The 19,493-nt window shown below is 32.8% G+C and overlaps 8 protein-coding genes and 5 pseudogenes across 13 annotated transcripts, besides 3 other annotated features; 10 read left to right on the top strand and 3 right to left on the bottom strand.

Annotated features, from left to right (window-relative positions):
- Window positions 1–46: 46 nt before the first annotated feature.
- Window positions 47–253: a mobile genetic element.
- A 2,998-nt stretch (window positions 254–3,251) lies between these two features.
- Window positions 3,252–3,437: a mobile genetic element.
- Window positions 3,437–19,493: part of a mobile genetic element that runs on past the window's edge.
- Window positions 3,694–4,128, top strand: TVAGG3_0588050 (uncharacterized protein; the record flags this gene model as incomplete). Its single annotated transcript, XM_001314442.1, has 1 exon — window positions 3,694–4,128. One exon carries the CDS (start codon window positions 3,694–3,696, stop codon window positions 4,126–4,128), a length of 435 nt encoding a protein of 144 aa, XP_001314463.1.
- TVAGG3_0588060 (protein of unknown function, DUF4107 family) lies at window positions 4,323–4,800 on the bottom strand (the record flags this gene model as incomplete). The annotated part of the gene is made up of 1 exon (XM_051239387.1): window positions 4,323–4,800. A coding segment is annotated over one exon (478 nt), but the record flags the coding sequence as incomplete, so codon positions are not given.
- Window positions 4,999–5,878, bottom strand: TVAGG3_0588070 (annotated as a pseudogene). The gene has a single exon. A coding segment is annotated over exon 1 (880 nt).
- TVAGG3_0588080 lies at window positions 5,928–6,350 on the top strand (annotated as a pseudogene). The gene has a single exon. A coding segment is annotated over exon 1 (423 nt).
- Window positions 7,196–7,807, top strand: TVAGG3_0588090 (uncharacterized protein; the record flags this gene model as incomplete). Its single annotated transcript, XM_051239388.1, has 1 exon — window positions 7,196–7,807. The coding sequence occupies one exon, from the start codon at window positions 7,196–7,198 to the stop codon at window positions 7,805–7,807; it is 612 nt and encodes a 203-aa protein (XP_051097212.1).
- Window positions 11,145–11,870, top strand: TVAGG3_0588100 (phage tail repeat-like family; the record flags this gene model as incomplete). The annotated part of the gene is made up of 1 exon (XM_051239389.1): window positions 11,145–11,870. One exon carries the CDS (start codon window positions 11,145–11,147, stop codon window positions 11,868–11,870), a length of 726 nt encoding a protein of 241 aa, XP_051097213.1.
- On the top strand, window positions 12,215–13,012 carry TVAGG3_0588110 (annotated as a pseudogene). The gene has a single exon. A coding segment is annotated over exon 1 (798 nt).
- Window positions 13,183–13,511, top strand: TVAGG3_0588120 (annotated as a pseudogene). Its single transcript has one exon. A coding segment is annotated over exon 1 (329 nt).
- Window positions 13,678–14,123, top strand: TVAGG3_0588130 (annotated as a pseudogene). The gene has a single exon. A coding segment is annotated over exon 1 (446 nt).
- TVAGG3_0588140 (organellar and viral DNA polymerase type B) lies at window positions 14,855–15,274 on the top strand (the record flags this gene model as incomplete). The annotated part of the gene is made up of 1 exon (XM_051239390.1): window positions 14,855–15,274. A coding segment is annotated over one exon (420 nt), but the record flags the coding sequence as incomplete, so codon positions are not given.
- TVAGG3_0588150 (KilA, N-terminal/APSES-type HTH, DNA-binding family) lies at window positions 15,479–16,017 on the top strand (the record flags this gene model as incomplete). The annotated part of the gene is made up of 1 exon (XM_051239391.1): window positions 15,479–16,017. A coding segment is annotated over one exon (539 nt), but the record flags the coding sequence as incomplete, so codon positions are not given.
- On the bottom strand, window positions 16,676–16,967 carry TVAGG3_0588160 (uncharacterized protein; the record flags this gene model as incomplete). Its single annotated transcript, XM_051239392.1, has 1 exon — window positions 16,676–16,967. A coding segment is annotated over one exon (292 nt), but the record flags the coding sequence as incomplete, so codon positions are not given.
- On the top strand, window positions 17,058–17,902 carry TVAGG3_0588170 (organellar and viral DNA polymerase type B; the record flags this gene model as incomplete). The annotated part of the gene is made up of 1 exon (XM_051239393.1): window positions 17,058–17,902. A coding segment is annotated over one exon (845 nt), but the record flags the coding sequence as incomplete, so codon positions are not given.

The following is a 19,493-nucleotide window of genomic DNA, read 5'->3' on the forward strand; positions in this document are numbered from 1 at the left end:
ATTCTCTTTCTAACTACGCAATGTAAGGGTATCAAAAATTTGAGAGGTTATCGATTTTGTAATTTAATCGTCGTCGTTATCGATTTTGTAATTTAATCGTTATCGTCTTTTTCTAAACGTGCATTTTTACATTAAAAGCAATGCAACTCCAAAATTAATTGGTATTTAGACTTTAATTAGGTGCAGACAAACGAAATGCAGTCCAAATATTTTGGTGATATATGAATTACATAAATTTAGGGAAATTGAAATTATATCTTTTTAAATTTTTAGGAAAACAGATTTATAGAATTGTTTAAGTCATCAAAATAATGCAGACTTAGGTCAAATTTTCCAAATTTAATCATTTGCAAGACTTTCAAGCGACTTCAAAATGTCGAAATATAAGTCCAAAAATAAAATTACGATTACAGTCTATCCTCAATTATTATCACGCTAATTATTGAGTGACCCATGCGTTCGTATGTATGTAATACCTTTTAAAAAGGAGATGAGAGAGATAAACTACATTTACAATTTAAATCTGATGTATTTACTTGTTACATTTACAAATGTAAATGTTTCTCGTAATGTTTACATTTTGTAAGTATAACGAATAAAAATGACGCACTTTTTTTACAAAGTCAAATTATGCGATACAACTTTACTTGTTACATTTACAAATGTAAATGTTTCTCGTAATGTTTACATTTTGTAAGTATAACGAATAAAAATGACGCACTTTTTTTACAAAGTCAAATTATTGTTCGATTTTTGCAGCTTGTAAACGATTAATTGTATAAAGCAATTGATATTAGCACGACATAACTGAATAATTCTAATATTGAAATCAAAAGCCCTTAAAATATCATGATATTTTAATTTCATAACAAATCTAGGAGACTATTTGATGAAAACATATCCGATGTGGGTTTTGTTGTATTATATAACTTGTTATTGACTTCTTAGCTTTCCAAATTTTTTTCGATAATGAGAAAACGAATGAAAAATCAACATTTGGTCCATTTAAAATTTGATTTGTTTACATTTTTTTTACTTTTTGAATTTCAATTTATATTTTCCTCAAGAAATACTTTAGATTTTAAGAAACTAAATCATATAATCTACTAAGAAAATATATTAAATCCTATAATACTCAAAGTTTTGTGATAAATCCGATCTTTTTTATTTTACTTTTATTATGTTTTTGCAAACTTAAGGTCCTCACTAGGTAAAACATAATACTCTTTGAAGTTAAGTATTTTCACAAAGAGAGGACCAACAATATCAAAAGATTGAATAAAGATTTGTATTATTTTATTTATTTTTAAGAACATGTTTAAGAACCCTCATTATCTCCACGAATATTGCATATTTTTCTATTCTAAGACCACCAAAATTACGTTTTAATATAGAAAATAACATATTTATGTGATGCTAAAGTCGAAGTCCTTAAAAAATTAGTGTTAAACATCCATTTATTACAAAATTGAAGAAATATGTGTAAAATATAACACATAATTTAGTTATTTGACTCAATTATTAGTTATGCAATATCAGTTGTGTTTATATCTGCGTTATATCACGAGATGCATTGAATTGTCATAATTAGATCACCGTAAATCTTATCAATTTTTGATACACTTCCGGTGAAAAATTTAGCCTTGACAATAGGATGAAATATATTGTAAAAAAATAAATTTTAGATTTTGAAGTTTATCATTTCGAATAATGAAATATAAACAATACAAATTTTCTGTCGTTTCGAGATTCATAAATGATCGGAATCTTCCAGCTCCGACTGAAATAGAACTTTCGGAAGCTAATTTTCAAGACGAATCTTCTTTATTAAGATTTATTTTGGATATCCCTAAGGATTTAAGCTTTTCCATTGACTCATATTCAATGAATCTTTTGATACATTTCATTATCGAGCAATCTACACAAAATGAAACAATATTAAAATTCACAATTCAAAATATCACTTCTTCGAATATCTTTCAAATAGATTTGATACTACTGGAAAATTTATTCGAATATTTATCGCATTATATTAACCAGATTTTTTTCATTTTTTCATTAAAATTAATTCATTTTAAAGCTTTAGATAACATACAATACCTTTATTTATCAACATTTTCCGATCAATATGATGAGATATTACGTTTCATAAGCAGCAGTGACAATTCTCTCTATATCATCGATACATTTATTGCTTTGATTAAAAACAATATTCTTGACGTTGAATTCTTCCAAAACGCAGTTTTACTCAAGAAAGAAATTTTTTCTAGTATTATTGAGTACGAAAATCAATATTCAACTTATGCAATTGCAAATTTCTTTACAAAATTATTAAAATATTACCCAGGATATGCAACTGCTCTTCCATGTTCGGATATACTAATATCAAATTATTTCAACTTTTTTAATGACGTGAATTCAATTATAAATAACGAAGATTTTGTTTATCTTCTCAAATTTATAGTTTTATTTTATAAAGCAGTCGATATAACATCTGAGATGGCTTTAGAATTCATAAAAACACTTGAAATTCTGCGAAGTCTTTCTCCTCACTATTCATTTACAGAGTATGTAGTTCAGGGGTATTATTGTGTACTTCCTCTTATACCCATGCAAATTTCATCTACCGATTTTTTAAATTCACATGAATTTTTAATTAATTATGCAATTGAGAATTCAAATCTTCACAAATATTTGAAATTATATTCCAGATGTTTCCGCAGATTTGATAGCGATGAAATATTCAAAAATGTTTTTCATATCTTAAACCTTGTAGAAGTTACAACAGAATATTTATCAGAAAATCAGGATCTTTCTGAGAAACAGATCTTTATTTGCAACGATATCCTAACGAGGGTTAATTTAATTTTTATTTTTTATTTCAAGTTTGAGTAAACTTTCAAGATAATCTATATAAGCCTTTTGATGTTCTTCATCTAGATTCTTGTTTAATATGTGATGAATTTGATTTTTTTTGAAAATTCAAGATAAAATTCTTTTTTATCTTGATCAACAACATGAACAATTCGAGTACAGCGTAACATTTCATCAATATTTTCTGTTTTCTTCGTTTCTAGATATTTTTCAACTATTTCTTGCGGAATCTCATTTTGATATACCCCTTTATTTTTTCCGGATGCTGATCTTTGTACTTAACGAAATATTGCTTGACTATTCGCTCAGAAACAACATATTCGATCTCTTTTCTCTTTCTTATTGAATATTTGTGACACTTTTGAATTCAATCAAATCAAAAATATTTGAAATTGTTAGAATTTTTTTCTTTCTCATGAATATTTGAAATGACTCAAAAGGAAAACTCGTTCGATTCAATTCAATTTTGAATCAGAATTTTTTAAGGACCAATAAATCAAATTATGTTAAGAAAATCTTTTTTTAACTCAGAGTATCAAAAGTACGTTAAACCTTCAATTTTAGTTAGTATCCCTAAGTCGTGTACTGTGGCACTGCACGCCTCCGTACACCACTTAGCGGTTTTGACACTTTACGAAACCGGTAACGTATATTTTACAACACAAACACAAACACCAACTTAACCTTAAATATTTACAAAACCATCTGATACATAAACGACTTCACTAACGACTTCACTAACGACTTCACTACCGTCCTCACTAAATAAAAATAACCTTATTTTATTTTTTTTTAAATTTTTTATTTCATTACAAAGACATGTCCGACTACATTTACTATGACTCTTTCCCAGAACGTTTCCGTGAACTATTCAAAACTCAAGTAAAACTGAGAAACATGCATTTTAACAAAGACAGACCCATTGACGATGAAAGAAACCCTGAATATATTACAATCCCTTATGACGCAAAGTTCATTGCATACATTCCTTATGGTCGCAGAGGAACGAAAACTATTTCAACAAAGAACAAAAATTATTTCTGGAGCGATGAAGAAAATTGCCTTATCTACATAAATGCATACTTAAATAAAGCTACATATTGTACAAAAGAAGGTTGGACTGGATTTGAGCTCTACATATACGACGACGATGGAAACAGACGTTGTGTATACCCATACGATAATATGTACCATTGTTTTCATCAAGCATTAAACGAATACATAGTCAGTAAGGGTCTCATTCCTGCTGAGTAGAAATGTTATATTTTTGTTCTGTCATTTATATAAAAATTAATGATATCACCACCCGCACACGTATGAAAACATAGCACAAAAATAAATTTAGGGTAGAAGGTTAGATCTAACCCGATATCTAACCTCTTTTCTAACCTGTTGAATTCATTGCTTTATAACTCTCTTCCTTGGTTTCTTTTTAGTTGCTTTCTTCACGTCTGTCTCCAACTTGACTGTCTTTCTTCTTCGTCCGTAATGATACCAGTTACTTCCACCAGTCAATGGGTCAAATGGTCTTTCGTAAGGATTTCCATACATTCCATAGGGACCATACGGAAGAACTACTGGTGGAGAAGAAACATTTTCTTTAGTTCCATCGAATCTATTTAAATGCATTGTTTCACCTTTCATCTGGTCATTAAAGTCTTTTGCGTGTTTTGCAAACTCATCGTCCTTTCCTAAAGCATTTTCTGACTCAGTCGCAACCAAATTGGATGCTTTATTTATGAGCCCTATTTTATTTAATCTTAACTTCTTTGCAACCCAGCCTCCAATCTTCCCTTTATTTGCATCTAATGTCTTCGAAACCCTTCCTCCACTCATTTTATTTACTGCGTCATAAGCCCCAAGTGCTTTTGCTCCAAATGCTAATGCTTTTGTTCCCATTGCGCCTAAAGCTGTCCAAGCTACCATTTACACCATATTAAAATCATCTCTCTTCAATATTATCTCATAAAAGTTCTCGTACTGGAGAAAGTCAATGAAACATAAACATTCTCATTCATAAACTTCTTTCTTATCTCATCTATACGCTTCAAAATGTCTGAAACAATTGCTAACATCTTCTACAACAGTTATTTCATCATGAATGACCTTCAAGAACAAGCTCATTTAATATGCAATTAAAATCATCTCAATAATGAGTCCATCCTTTCCATCTTTAGGTAGCACAACATCTTTCATTGAAGAAGGTTCGACAAGTCTTATGTTAAACTTACTGACAAAGTTTGTTATACTATAATGCTTCGGCGGCGAATACATGTAGTTTGAAAGACATAATATAGATTCTTCAGCAAATTCACTTATACTGGATTTTATAACAATGTTCTCACGAGACCAAATACCACCAATTGACAATCTTGTAAGCAATCCTGCTGAACCTTCTACTGTAAACGTCGATGGTAACATTCCACGAAGGTCATCTATTGACATCTTGAGTCACTGAATTTAAATATTTTCTTAAAGCAATCGTCATTATCTAACCATGCAATAGCTTTGAAGTTTTCATTCGAATATACATCTGCTTCATTAAATGTAAAACCTGACTTCTTTGCAGAGATGACTTTAAAATCTATTGAGTTTGTTTCAAAATTATATGCTATGGTAACTTCTGAAGGTAATGGATGTCCTTCCGCAGTCAGTTGTTCTCTCACTACCGTTTGAAGCTTTGTGTTAAAAACTTTCATGTCATCTCCTGTGTCTAGGTTCACATACACAGCAACAGGAAAACTATCTTGCTTCTTTGTTTCATCATTATACTCAAAACATTAAAGTTCTTCAATAATATTGTTCTTCCTGCTGGAATACTTCGAACCTGTCTGATTTCAATAGCTTTCTCACCTCCTACATACTCTACCCAGTGTCTTGGATATTCATAAGTATACTGACTTTCTTGAATTTTGGTTGGTTTCATCATAACGTGTTCATAGTATATCTTTATACTCTTGTCAGTTAGACTCGGTGCTATGTTCTGAATATTTCTGACTTGCATTTTTAATGGAGATAAAATGAAGCATTTAATACATGACGTAGATGAAGACATGAATGAAAGCAGAAACTTAACTTCTTCTCATTCTTCCTTTCAGTAAGGACTATGAGTTCTGTTCAAATGGTGTTTATTTCTATTGTGGAAAGATGGGTTCAGGTAAGACATTTAACCTCATTCGTCATATACTCATAACAGAGCGTTTAGGAAACGACTCTTATTATGACCAAATCATTATATCAGCAACTTCAGACTCTATGGATTCAACAGCGAAAACATTTATGTCAAAAGTTCAAGCCTCTGTCGTTAAAGTTCCAGACAGTGAACTCATTGAATTTCTTCAACGTTACATTCGACGTAAGAGGAAATATTATGCCATCGTTGAATTTATACAGTCAGGAATGCAAAAGACTTCAGAGAGATGGAAAGAATTATTGACAAACACCACTTACGTCAATACTCAGGAGTTTACGATATGAAACGACTTACAAACTACATTCTGTCAAAACTTTCAAAATACCCCTTCAAAAAGTATCCTTCAAATACTTTGTTTTGCGACGACTTCGCCGGAAAAGGTTTAGTGTCAAAGCCTGACTCACCATTAGCTAACATCATTACTAAAGTCAGACATTACCACTTAACTGTAGCAATACTTATGCAAACATGGCTTTCCTTGCTTTAAACATAAAACGTCTCATAACTGACTTCGTTATCTTTCAAGGTTTCTCACGTTATGATATTGAACTCATTTGGAAACAGTCAGGTATAACATTACCTTTTGAAGAAATTTGGGAAGCATATAAGTCTCTCATCTCTCCTCGTTCATACCTTGAGATTCATATCATGACTAATACCATTAAAGTCAAAAATATTCCATGGGAACGACCAACATTGTTTTAAAGTTTAACCTTCAATTGACTGATGGTAAACAAATTCCATGCATCTCTGTCGCCATTTCTGTTAATATTTTTGCTGTCATTCATATCATCCACTTCCCCATCCGTTAGCTTTTGAGGATATGCGTTAGAATAGCTGTTCTTAAATGAAGGCTTTTCACCTTTGAGAGCATAAACTCTATAACTTTCTGCATACTTTATGTTTGAACCTCCTGAGCCATCATTGACATAAATTTTTATAGGCTTCCACCCTTTGTTCATATTCCTGCTTCTTCCCTTAGCTCTTTTGTTCAGTAGTTCTACATCTTTATACACAGCACCTGTCTCAGTGAATTCAACAATATTTTCATTCGTTAGCTTTACATTCAAACCCTTGTCGAGTATATTGTTCATTTCATACATATAAAAGGTTTTTATTCTATATGAAATGAGAAGCAAATCCATCTTAGCTGGTGCCGTTAATGTTCCAATTGAACCAACATCAAATGTTGACTCACGAACGACAAACAATATTGTCATAAAGAACTATAGTTCGGAGTGTTTGAAAGAAGAACCAGAGCTGAAATCCGTGAATTTAAACACAGCTTCAAACGCTAACGCTACATCAGATGTTAAGTTAGAGTATCCACCACTGGACCAAATTCTTTCAAGAGAAGCCAACGACAACCCTTACACAAATGTTCAAACAAATCCTTCAGATAACGTAGACCATTACCTTCTTCAGTTATACCAAACAATTTTACTCAAAGACGATAAGAAGCTTTTGACAAATCTTATAAGTAAGAACCAAATAATTCTAACAAAGGAGGACCTTGAAAATGTTATCTCACGAATAACAGGGAAACAATGTGTCATTGACTATCTCGACCCTGAAATCGAATGCTGTGGTCAAACTCCACTATTCATGAAAATAGGTAACATCCGCATCATTGAAACACCAGGAACTACAGGAGTTGAGTTTAAGTATAAATATTCGAACGAGTATACAAAACTTTCAACAGAATATAAACTTTGCTTGAAATATGTTTTAGTAAATTAAAGCAATTTGTAATATCTATCCAAAACTTCTTCAACAGTATCGAACTCATCTTCATAATGCAAACCTAATCTTATTGACTTGGTGCAGTTTTCACTAACACAATATAGCGCTTTGCGCTCGGCGCCTTTGACGCCTTTTTCTGTTCTCTTGACTGACATAACTAACTCATTTGTTTCATCAAACAGCAACAACCAAAGTTCATGACCTAATACATAACATTCATACTTTATATTTTTAGCTCTGAGTTCTCTTGTAAGCTGTTGCATTTAATATTTTCTAAAAAGTCAACTTCAACAGTCATTCGCACTGGTGCCTTCAGTTCTACAGGCTCGCCCTGAAAGTCAACTAGTCTGAATTGCATGTCTTTCAAATTATGAGGACTAATGCGAACCCATTTACCTAAATGAGTTGCTATGACAGGAACGTTTGGAATGAACATTGAATTGACTGCATAACAGAAAGATTTATACTCTACTGAACCTTTACTATTAACTCCTGAAATGCCTGTGACATTAGCTATTTTAGACTCAATGTACAAACAATTACCATAACATACGTATGGAACAGATTTCATCTCAATCGTTTTGTCAACACTTTTCAAAGGAAATGTCATATGGTATGCTCCCAAAAGAAGTTTACTCTATGACTCATTCGTGTTATCTTGAACTCTTTCTTGCTACTGAACTTCAATGTTCCCTCAGAAGAGAGTTCGACATCTATGTTTAATAGTTTCTTCATTTATGAGAGTATCTATGACTCCAGCAATTTTATCTATTCTATACTCTGCTCTGTTAGGAAATGTTATAAAACTTCTTTTGTCATCTATTTCAATCTCTATGAAATCTGTTTCATCTGTTATGACAAAAGTTGCGATAGTATTGAAGTCAACAACTCTGAAAGCAAGCGCTTCATTCTGAAGACCTAAGTTTGTTTGTAGCTTTACTGTCCCGTATTCGTTTGGGTCTGTACTTTGCAAATAGAACAACATTTTATTCTCATTAAAATATGACTATTGCTGCATATGCGTATGAAACAAATGAAGCAAGAAGAGCACATGAACTAGTAAACGAAAACTCAACTTTAACCATTGAAGGCAATGATTTAGTCATTGACGATGGAAAAACTAAAAAAGTCATTGATTTCGATACTTTTAACACTTATGACCCATTCATTACAATAAGTAAAGTTCCTATCATAAATGATGGAACGGTGCAATATATAAATTCTACTGTAGATGCCTCATTAGTGAAAGTACTGAATGTTCTCATTGAATTGTTAAAGAGCTTTCGATTTGACGACAACATTAAATGCCTAAAGAATTTAGTCATGAATGAGAAACAAATTCTTGGCGTTGCTGTGCAGTAATGATGTACACCTTATGACATTAGAATATTATAACGAACATAAAGATAACTGAAAGAGAGAAGGGTGACACCGGACTCAAGGACCACAAGGAATACAAGGAATACAAGGAATACAAGGAATACAAGGACCTCAAGGCGAAAACGGTTTGGATGGAAAGATGGAAAGGATGGAAAAACTGCTAAATCATGGATATGGGACCTTATAAATACTGGTTTAACAGCTGCTTCATATGGAGTTCTTCAATACCAAATCGGAAAGATATGGGCGGTACTTGGTGAAGAAGTTTTAAATGACGTTAAAAATGCTTTGAACTTCATTTCAAATGGTTCGGATACTATTAAAACTTTATCTGGTTGGATGCAAGAAACAAGGAGTCAAATAGATACTGTAAGACGTATAGCAAACAATGCACGTACGGGATTGGATACTTTACGACAAGCACAAAATACACTAAAGGAAGCAAATGATATTCTTGGCTCAGTATCAGACATGCATGAAGATTGCTTAAAGGTATTGACAAATCTTTAAAAAATCACAGTCAGTCTATTGCTGACTACAAGAAAAGTATAGATTTTTTACATAGTGCTATGGACGTACATGATGGAAGCATAAGGAACTTACTTAATGCTAACAATAACTTACCAGGAACTATTAAAGCATTTATAAAGTCCTTTGTAAAACCCGGGCTCTAACATTTAGGTCTTTGAGAGCAAGAGCATTGAAGTCAAGAGATGCAGAAACTCCAACAGAACCTACAGAAGGAACTGAAACAACAGAAACTCCAAAAGAACCACCAAAACCAACAGCTAATGAAATATTGTTCGAATATTTTCCAAGGTACTCTGTTCTCATTGCATACATTCAAGAAATACTTAAGAAAGCAGACTTGACTTTAGGAGATGATGAAAGTTCTGTATATCTTTCGTTCCAGTTTCAAATAGCAGAACTTTGAGACAGATATGCTTAATGTATGACAACATCTCTGATTTCACAAGATATGATGACGACCATGACCCCGAACACGGTGAAGAAGAAGTTTTACAAACATCCATTAAGACAGGAAAGGTTTAACTCAAAGTCTCATTATTGACACCAAAGATGGCGAAGTGGACGTTCTTCAAGAGCTGAAGAAAAATACTTCTTCGGGAGGTGGTGGTAGGCATGAACTTGAAATAAATGAGATAGAAGAGAATTAGCCGAAAAAGCAGATAAAGAACATAAACAACAATATCTCCGATATAAATGAACTTCAAGCTACATTAAATAGTAAAACAGATATAAAATGAACTTGACGCAATGAACAAAGTTTTGAAATCTCATAAACACAATATCTCCGATATAAATGAACTTCAAGCTACATTAAATAGTAAAGCGGACAAGAACCATGTTCATTATATAACTTCAGACGAACAGATTATAACGGACTACCATGGATATTTAACACGAAGTGATGAAGCGAAGACAAAAATGTTAATGAAAGAAGATATAAATACATTCGTGCTAAAGGTTGAATAAAGCTGTACTGTACAGTATGATTTGCTAAAGCACCAGAAGCATTTGGTTATACCGGTGAAATTTATGCCTCTACTTTCAATGTTAACGGTGTATTAGTTGAACCAAGAATTTATGTTAAGAGTTAAGGCAAAAATAACTTTTGAAGATGCTATTAAAAGTAAAGCTGACAAAAATGAACTCGAAGCAATGAACAAAGTTTTGAAATCTCATAAACACAACATCTCTCCGATATAAATGAACTTCAAGCTACATTAGACAGTAAAGCTGACAAGAACCATACACATAAATCCTTCACTACTGTTAGAGCAGACGACATAATATTGAACTATACCCTTGTTCAAGTGCACCTTTAGAGAATCCAAGTACAAGCGTAAAAGATACACTAAACTCCTTAAATAACAAATGTATGAATATCGAAGGTCATGTCAGAAACTTTGAAACACATGAACTACCAGCAATGTTAGAGAAGAAAGCAAATAAGACTCATACACATACAAGTTTTACAACTGTTGCTATAGAAAGTATTGAAGGAACGGTTGAAGGAACTGGTGGGGATGCATTATATTGTAAACCTCCTAACTTTCCACAAGGTTTAACATCGGATGACAACATAACGACGATGAAAAACATTAGATGTAAAGATGTTTATGTCATGAAGGATGAACATAATATTAAATTCACTGCTCAAGATTTATATGACAAGAAAGCAGACAAAACAGAGCTTCAAACATTAAAGACTCAGATTCTTCAAACATTATATCCTATAGGCTCTATTTATACGTCAATGAACTCAACAAATCCAGAAACAGTTTTAGGTTTTGGTACTTGGGAACAGATTGTAGACAAATTCTTATACTGTGCTAACTCTTCAAAGCAAACGGGAGGTTCGAAGAAAATTACTGAAGCAAACCTTCCACCGCACACTCATACGGGAACTACAAACACAACGGGTAGTCATTCACATTCAATAACAAAAAGAGGTTATACAAATCTTGCAGCAGGTTCGGATAGACAGGGAATGCATAGATATGATATTTCAAGCGACCCAGTAGATTCAAGCGCAGGTATTTTCTGTGGAACCGCAGGAAATCATGTCCATACTTTCACAACAAATCCAACAGGCTCGGGTGCAGATTACATGCCACCATTTGTGACTGTATTTGTATGGTACCGCGTTCAATGAACGCGCTTGAGCCTGCTTTGCGGGCTTACCGTCTTGAATAAAATCTTAACTTTACATAAATGAGCTTGAAAGAAAGTATTCGAACAACATCCATGGAGGTCATTTAAGAAGTTCAATGAAGCTGCAAAGAGTTGGGATTTACTAACAGAGCTGAAGTGAAAAGGTTCTTTGACAAAAATGTTGTACATCAAACAAAAATAAACCCTTACGACTACTTTTTACCAATTTACTCCAACGCTCCTGACGCATACCAATTTGAACACTCTCATTCAAAGCAGAAAAGGAGGACATAAACCATTCCTATCTTCAGAAATGTTAACACTCGTAAAGCATATGCATATCCAATGAAAAATAAAGGAACTCGTGAAGTTTTAAGAGTTTTGCAGACGTTCGTGGCAGAACATAACCCAAGACTTTAACATCAGACCAAGACAGTGCATACCTCAGCAATGAAATCACAGATTTTCTGCATTAAGCATAACATAACTCACTACACTACTGAAGACCATAAATAACATACTCGGCATCATAAACCGCTTCATAAGGACTCTCAGAGATTTAAACCAAGAGCGAGACTTTACCGAAGAAACAATGAAACATTTTCTCGAAGTATATAATTCCTCAACACATTCTACAACAGGACATACACCAAATTCAATGACACAACAACAAGAAGAAAAGTATATACAAAAGAAACGAAGCCAAACACAAAATATCAGAAATTCAACCAATTTACCCTCATTCCTGGAACAAAAGTTCGTGTAGTTCTTGACGACAAACCGTTGACAAAAGAAACGTTAAGGTTAAGTAGAAACTATTATATCGTAGACTCTACACAAGGTAATGGATATCTTATAAAAGCTGCTGACGACTCCATAGCGTTTTACCCTCGTCAGAAATTAGTTGAAAGTAGTAATGGCAAACTTGCTGAAACCATTGACGAAGCAAAGCGAGGAGTGGTTATTGAAATACTTGGCTACAACATAAACGATGACACTTATAAAGTAAGATATGAAGGAGGCGTTGAAGATGTTATACCATCTAAGAACTTGAGAGAGTCAAAGCCGACACATCTGGGACCATTAGAGCGGGAGTATTGGAAAGACAAAAATATGCCAGAAAGAATAAGAAAATTCTTCTAAACTTTTTCATTAGATGTAAATCAGACAAAAATATAATTTAGGGTAGAAGGTTAGATCTAACCTCTTTTCTAACCTCTTTTCTACCCTCTTGAATTTGTCATGAATTTTCCCGAAATAAAAAATAAAACTAACTTTATTTTTTTTTATTTTTTTTATTTTGTATAAAAGATATGATTTCAACAATCGGCACAACAACAATTCAAACAACTACAGCACCAAACTCGTTAGTTATGAATCCAACATCTATGTTAGTAGAAATGAAAAAACTTCATTCCTTCTTCATATACTTTCGAAACAGAAATCCAGAAGATAAAGCAAGAACTTTTAACAAGTACTTTAGACTGTAGTGCGAAAGATGAAACAAATGAACAGTATCTTTATGAAATGCAGGACATTATGACCATTTACCCAAATTGCCTGAAATCCAACAACAAAAACTAACTATTCCTGAATTCGACGAAATAGAAGTCAAAGCAACTGACTCAGTAGAAATAAAGAAGTTCATACGAAAGGTAAACTATGAGTTTCTTGGATTTCATTGCAACCATAAGGTTATGGACAAAGATTGCGACATGGTATATAAGAATGTTTCTGACATATATAAATCTGAAGAATTTAAGACCTACGACAACTTTGTTTCGTTAGTTGCTGAATGTGTATGGCAGATAAGAGATAAGATAGAAGAGGTAAGGTATGGAATGAACAGATAAAACCAGCAGCTTTTGAGTTAAAGAAAACCATTGACGCCTTGGTTGTTTTAGCAGGTAAGGTTTCAGAATATAACGCAAAAATGAACCCGCAATGTTCTAAATGTAAAGCAGCAATAAGAAAATATAACTACTCCGTCAAAGAGATAGAACGTATGCGAAACGACTATGCTGACTTAAAGAAAGAAGTAGAGAAACCAGCAGAAGATAAAATGGACATGTTAGAATTTCTGAACAAAAACTATCCAACAGCAGAAGATTTCCTTCTATCTGACGTCAAGAAGAAATATAAAGAAACCTTCGGTATCGTTAAAACATTCGATGTACTAAAAGAAGAAATTGAAGCTACGAAACTGTTTAGAGTCTCACGAATTCATAACGTTTACCATGTAAAACGCTTATAAAATAACTGGGGTAGAAAAGAGGTTAGAAAACAGGTTAGATCTAACCTTCTACCCTAAAATATATTTTTGCTGAATTCTGTATAAAATTCTGAGTAAAATAATTTTTAGGGCTTGTGTCAAACCGTTGAGTTTTCACAAAATTCCAAAAATAACGTTTACCATGTAAAACGCTTATAAAATAACTGAGGTTAGAAAAGAGGTTAGAAAAGAGGTTAGATCTAACCTTCTACCCTAAAATATATTTTTGTCTGATTTACGCTCATTACGATGAAGAAGTCTTGACAAAACATATACGTTTAGTTTCGATGAAATCATGACAAAGAATGTACGATGAAGAAGTCTTGACAAAACATTTACGATGAAATCATGACAAATTCAAGAGGGTAGAAAAGAGGTTAGAAAAGAGGTTAGATCTAACCTTCTACCCTAAAATATATTTTTGCTGAAAAATGACCAAATTTCATGAATTTCCTTAAGACAGAAAAAATAAAGTTAGTTTTTTATAAAATATTTTTTTTATTTTGTATGTAAGAACATATATGACAAACACTGAGTTTGAAACAGTTAGAAAAATAGACAATAACACCAAATTGGTTAGAATAGGTGATTTAAACGTAAGATACTCAAAGAAATACAACAAATATTCTTTGTCAGACATTATATCTCCATCTGGAAAGAAAACAAACGACTGGGTTAGAAATGCTTCAACTCAGAAAATTTTGACAAGAAATCCTGAGCTTATGATATCGGTAAGATTCTATGGAACTACAGCATATCTTATAGACAAAAGTCTTATACCAATAGTTTTGTTATGGTTAGACCCAGTTGTTGGATATAACTTCATAACTTATGGTTCATTCGATACGGAACGTTGCAGTGAAGGCTTACTTTACATCGTTCAGAAACCGAAGGACTTCAATACAAAGAGATATAAGATAGGAAGAACATATAATATAACTAAAAGATATGACAGTACAGTCAATAGAGTCAAGGTTGTGTTCGTTAACGATATGAGAGCTGCTGAAACAGAACTACTTGAAAAGTTTGAGAAAATATATGGTGCTCCCATAAAAGGTAAAGAAACGTTTGAAGTAGATGAGATAGATAAAGCTATAAAATTATTTGACGAAGTTGCTGAAAAATACATGTAAAGCGTTTATTTTTGGTCTTTTGTGAAAGACAGAAAAAATAAAGTTAGTTTTATTTTTATTTATTTTTTTATTTTGTATGTAAAGACAGATATGTCAACAACAGAGAACACAACAACTGCTATCGTTCATGAAGCTATAAATGAAGAATATGAGTACATACAGTTTAACAAACAACTCCGTCTCATTCGTTCGGTCAAAGACGATATGTACCAAATGCAAAGTATTTTGACAGCATGTTTTGCTCCAGATACTAAGCTTCCTAAAGACTGGTTTAGGAACCAAAGCACACAAGAACTTTTGAGCGAAGCACAGCGAGACATACTTTTTTCTGAAAACAGTGAAGAACAGCGAGTAGGTAAAAAACCCCAGTCGCCAAAACTCTATGAAAATCGTGAAAAATTGCCAAACGGTTTAAGAGGATATTATGTACATAGACTTCTTGTAAATGCTGTTGCAATGTGGGCTTCGCCTCGTTATGCTTGGTATATTTACAGACTTCTTGACGAAATTCATAGACAAGAACGTGAAGAGCTAGAGAACAAGCTTGAAGCAAAAGACAAAAGCATTCAGAAAAGAATACCACGTTCGGTACCAAAAGGAAAGGAAAAGAACTATAAGTATATGATTTATACTGAAGAGATGGAAAATGAAGAAGATAAAGATATGGTTATGTTGCATTTAGTCAGAAGAAACAACAAAAGCTTTTACGACCTTGCTAAGATTTACAAATCTGACAGAAATTGGTTCTATCGCGAAAACTTACCGATTTCAATGACCCCAAATGAAGATGTGAAACAAATAGTTCAAGATACGTTACCTCAAACACACTATGATATGAAAGGTTGTACAATACTTACCTTCAAAGAAGATTTGCCATTGTTAAAGGAAAAAATAACAGAGTATTTTGACAACTTCAAACAAGTAGAGTAAAAAAATCTAAGCTAATTTTATTTTTTTTATAAAATTTTATCTCATATGAAAGAACATGAATTTAGAATATTCGGAACTCATGACAGAAGAAGAGAACGAACAACATGTAAAAGATTATGCAAAATTTCTGAAGACATACAAAGCATTTAAACAATATCTAAATGCTTCTAAAGATTATGCAAAATTTCTGAAGGTATATAAAGCTTATGAAAAAGCGTATGAAAAGTTTATACATTGGGGAATTGTTGTAAAATATCGATATGAAGACTAACCAAAAATATATTTTTGCTTAAATAGCTTCAGGGTCTATTTCTTCAACCATTTCACTTCCTTCGTCAATGTCAATAGAAGCTTCTTCAACCTTTGGTAAGAATTTCTGTATAACATTTTTGTTCGTTATTGTCTTCAGAGATGAAGGATAATATTTCACATTTGTTTCACCCTTCTTATATTCTTTCTGTTCGGAAAGATTCATAGCAATACTGAAGAAGTCAATGTTAGAGTTCTTTATGACAGTATAATGAGTATCTTTGACATTCACGAAGAAACTCTTTTGTTTCAAAACTACTGCTAACTCTTGTGAAGTATAACGTTTGCGGTCAATGACGATAGCTAATGGTCTGACATACTGACCGAACTTAGATTCTTTCACAAACTTCTTGTTAAAGATAACATTAACATTTGAAGCATTATTGAACTCATTCTTGATGGCATTAGCGAGAGCATTGTATGAAAAGAACTTGCAATCTTGCATGTGTTTCATTAAAATAAAAATATTAAGTTATTTTGAAAAATAACTTAAAAAAATCTAATCTAATTTTTTCAAAAAATATTTTTTTATTTCCTACTAAAGATGTATCGGAAGTTGTCTAAGTTAGAACACTCGGAAATAAAACAACTTCTAACAGAAGCTAATATAGATGTTGCAAAGCATTACGCAACAAACAAAAAGGCACTCGCTGACTTCATTAAAGACTATAATGGTGCAATAAGTTATGATAGAATTCATAAGTTCATAAAGCCGCAACGCGGCGAGGACGAAGTCCATGCAATAGCATTTCCTTTAAATGACGTTGCTATTGACTTATATCATAGACGTTCAGTACCTCATGAAGTAAGAAGAGAAATGTTTGACATAACAAATGCAAACGTTGGTCATACTCGTAAAGCTCTTTCGCATGATGTTCGTCAAGAGATGTTTGACATAACAAATGCGAACGTTGGTGAAACAAGAAGAGCTGTACCTCATGAAGTAAGAAGAGAAATGTTTGACATAACAAATGCGAACGTTGGTGAAACAAGAAGAGCTGTACCTCATGAAGTAAGAAGAGAAATGTTTGACATAACAAATGCGAACGTTGGTGAAACAAGAAGAAGAGACGACACACTGAAACAACAGAGAAGAGAGATGTTTAAGAGCGCTATAGAACAAGTTCGCAAAGCTAACGATGTCATTCGTTCCATTGACGACAAACCAAAAGAAGGTGAGAGATGGTTAAAGAAAGATGAAGAGAATAGGAAGAGAAATGTGAAGTCAGGCAATAGACTCATTGACTTTAACATCGAAGCTTTAGATGAACCAAACAGAGACTACTTACACAAACATTTCGGTAAGGTTTTCATGAGACTCTTAGAGAAAATTAAAATAAACTCACAACAGAGATGGATGGTATGTTATAAACTTGGTGGAAAGTATGAATGTTCTACGTTAAACCTCAATAATATTGGAACATTACTACATCAGCTCTTGAAGGAGAACTTTATATCAGAGATAGAAGCAAATGCTGCAGGTATTGTTGAAATGCACTATGACTTCTTCTTGACAAACATAAAGAATCTTACCGAAATAAAGATGTATGATTTAACAGAATATGAAGGCTTAACGATGTCAGATGTAAAGAAAGGCAAACCAAAAAAGAGACCATATAGAGATGAAAGCACACTGACAAATGACCAGAAAGCCATTTTGGAAGCTCTTAAGCAAACAGGAAACCCAGCACTTATAGAAAGCTTTTGGAAAGATAATGGTGAAAAGAAGTTTTATAAGAAGAGAAGCGGTCAGTTCTGGAAGTATCTTTGCACATTACCTATAAATCTTGAACGCTACCAAATCTTCAATGAACTGAACAAAAGAACTGCAACACTTATGACAGAGGACAATTGTTTCGTTTATGCTTGCATTCAGGCTGGAGTAAATGGAGAGACTATTGACCACATGAGAGAAGTCATTCGTGTTAGAGACTTTCCTCAAAGTAAAGTACAAGAAATTTCTGACGCAACAGGTATAGCATTTAATGTTACCATTGGTTATTTCAATGACTCAAGACATAATGAAATAAAGAGATACATACCAAAAGAATGTGAAACTGTTCGAACTATTGACTTACTTCTTGTTGAAGACCACTACATGCTAAATGAAAGACTTCCAATGACAACATATTTCATTCGCAACTATATAGAAATCTTGAAGGAGTGTGGTGGAATGAACATTGAGAAACAGATGAAAATATATACAAAGAGAGAGAACAAATATGTAGTTCGTTATGATAGAACTACACCGCTATGGGATGTTATGAAAACATTGTGGGAGTGCAAATATTTCGAACCTATTTCTTATGGAGAACTTTTCACATATACGACTGACTTATATAAACAGAACCTTGCACCATTTAAAGATTTGACATATGCTCCAAAGTATTGTGTACAACTGAAGAAGAAAGCAGAGTCAAAAGAAGTAAATAAAAATAAGTGCAAGTTCATTCCTGAGCACGTTTTCTTTGCTGACTTTGAGTGTAGTACCGATGGCTTTCATAAAGCTTTTAACATCTGTTATGACAGTGAAGATGGTTCAGTGAGTGAAAGCATATGGGGTCAAAACTGTGCAACAGAATTTTTGGAGCGACTTCCTGACAAGAGTTTAATATATTTCCATAACCTCAGTTATGATATAAACTTCATCTTAAGACACATGACAGAAGTGAAAGGAACTCCCATCATTAAAGGTTCACGAACAATGCAAGTAACTGGCTTATATAAAGGAAGGGCAATTATTATAAAAGACTCTTACAGTGTTATAAATAAGAAGCTTAAACTATTTCCTGCTATGTTTAACTTACAAACAGGACCGAAAGAAGTATTTCCATATAACTACTACAGCAGTGTTTTGTTAGCAAATGACAACAGAACTGGTGTCATTTCTGAAGCATGTAAGTTTATCCAGGATGCAGATACGTTCATGAAGAACATAGATTCCATCAAAGGTTGCAGAATAGATGAAAACCATTTCGAT

Source organism: Trichomonas vaginalis, chromosome II (assembly GCF_026262505.1).
Source record: "Trichomonas vaginalis G3 chromosome II, whole genome shotgun sequence".
NCBI classification, from domain to species: domain Eukaryota; phylum Parabasalia; order Trichomonadida; family Trichomonadidae; genus Trichomonas; species Trichomonas vaginalis.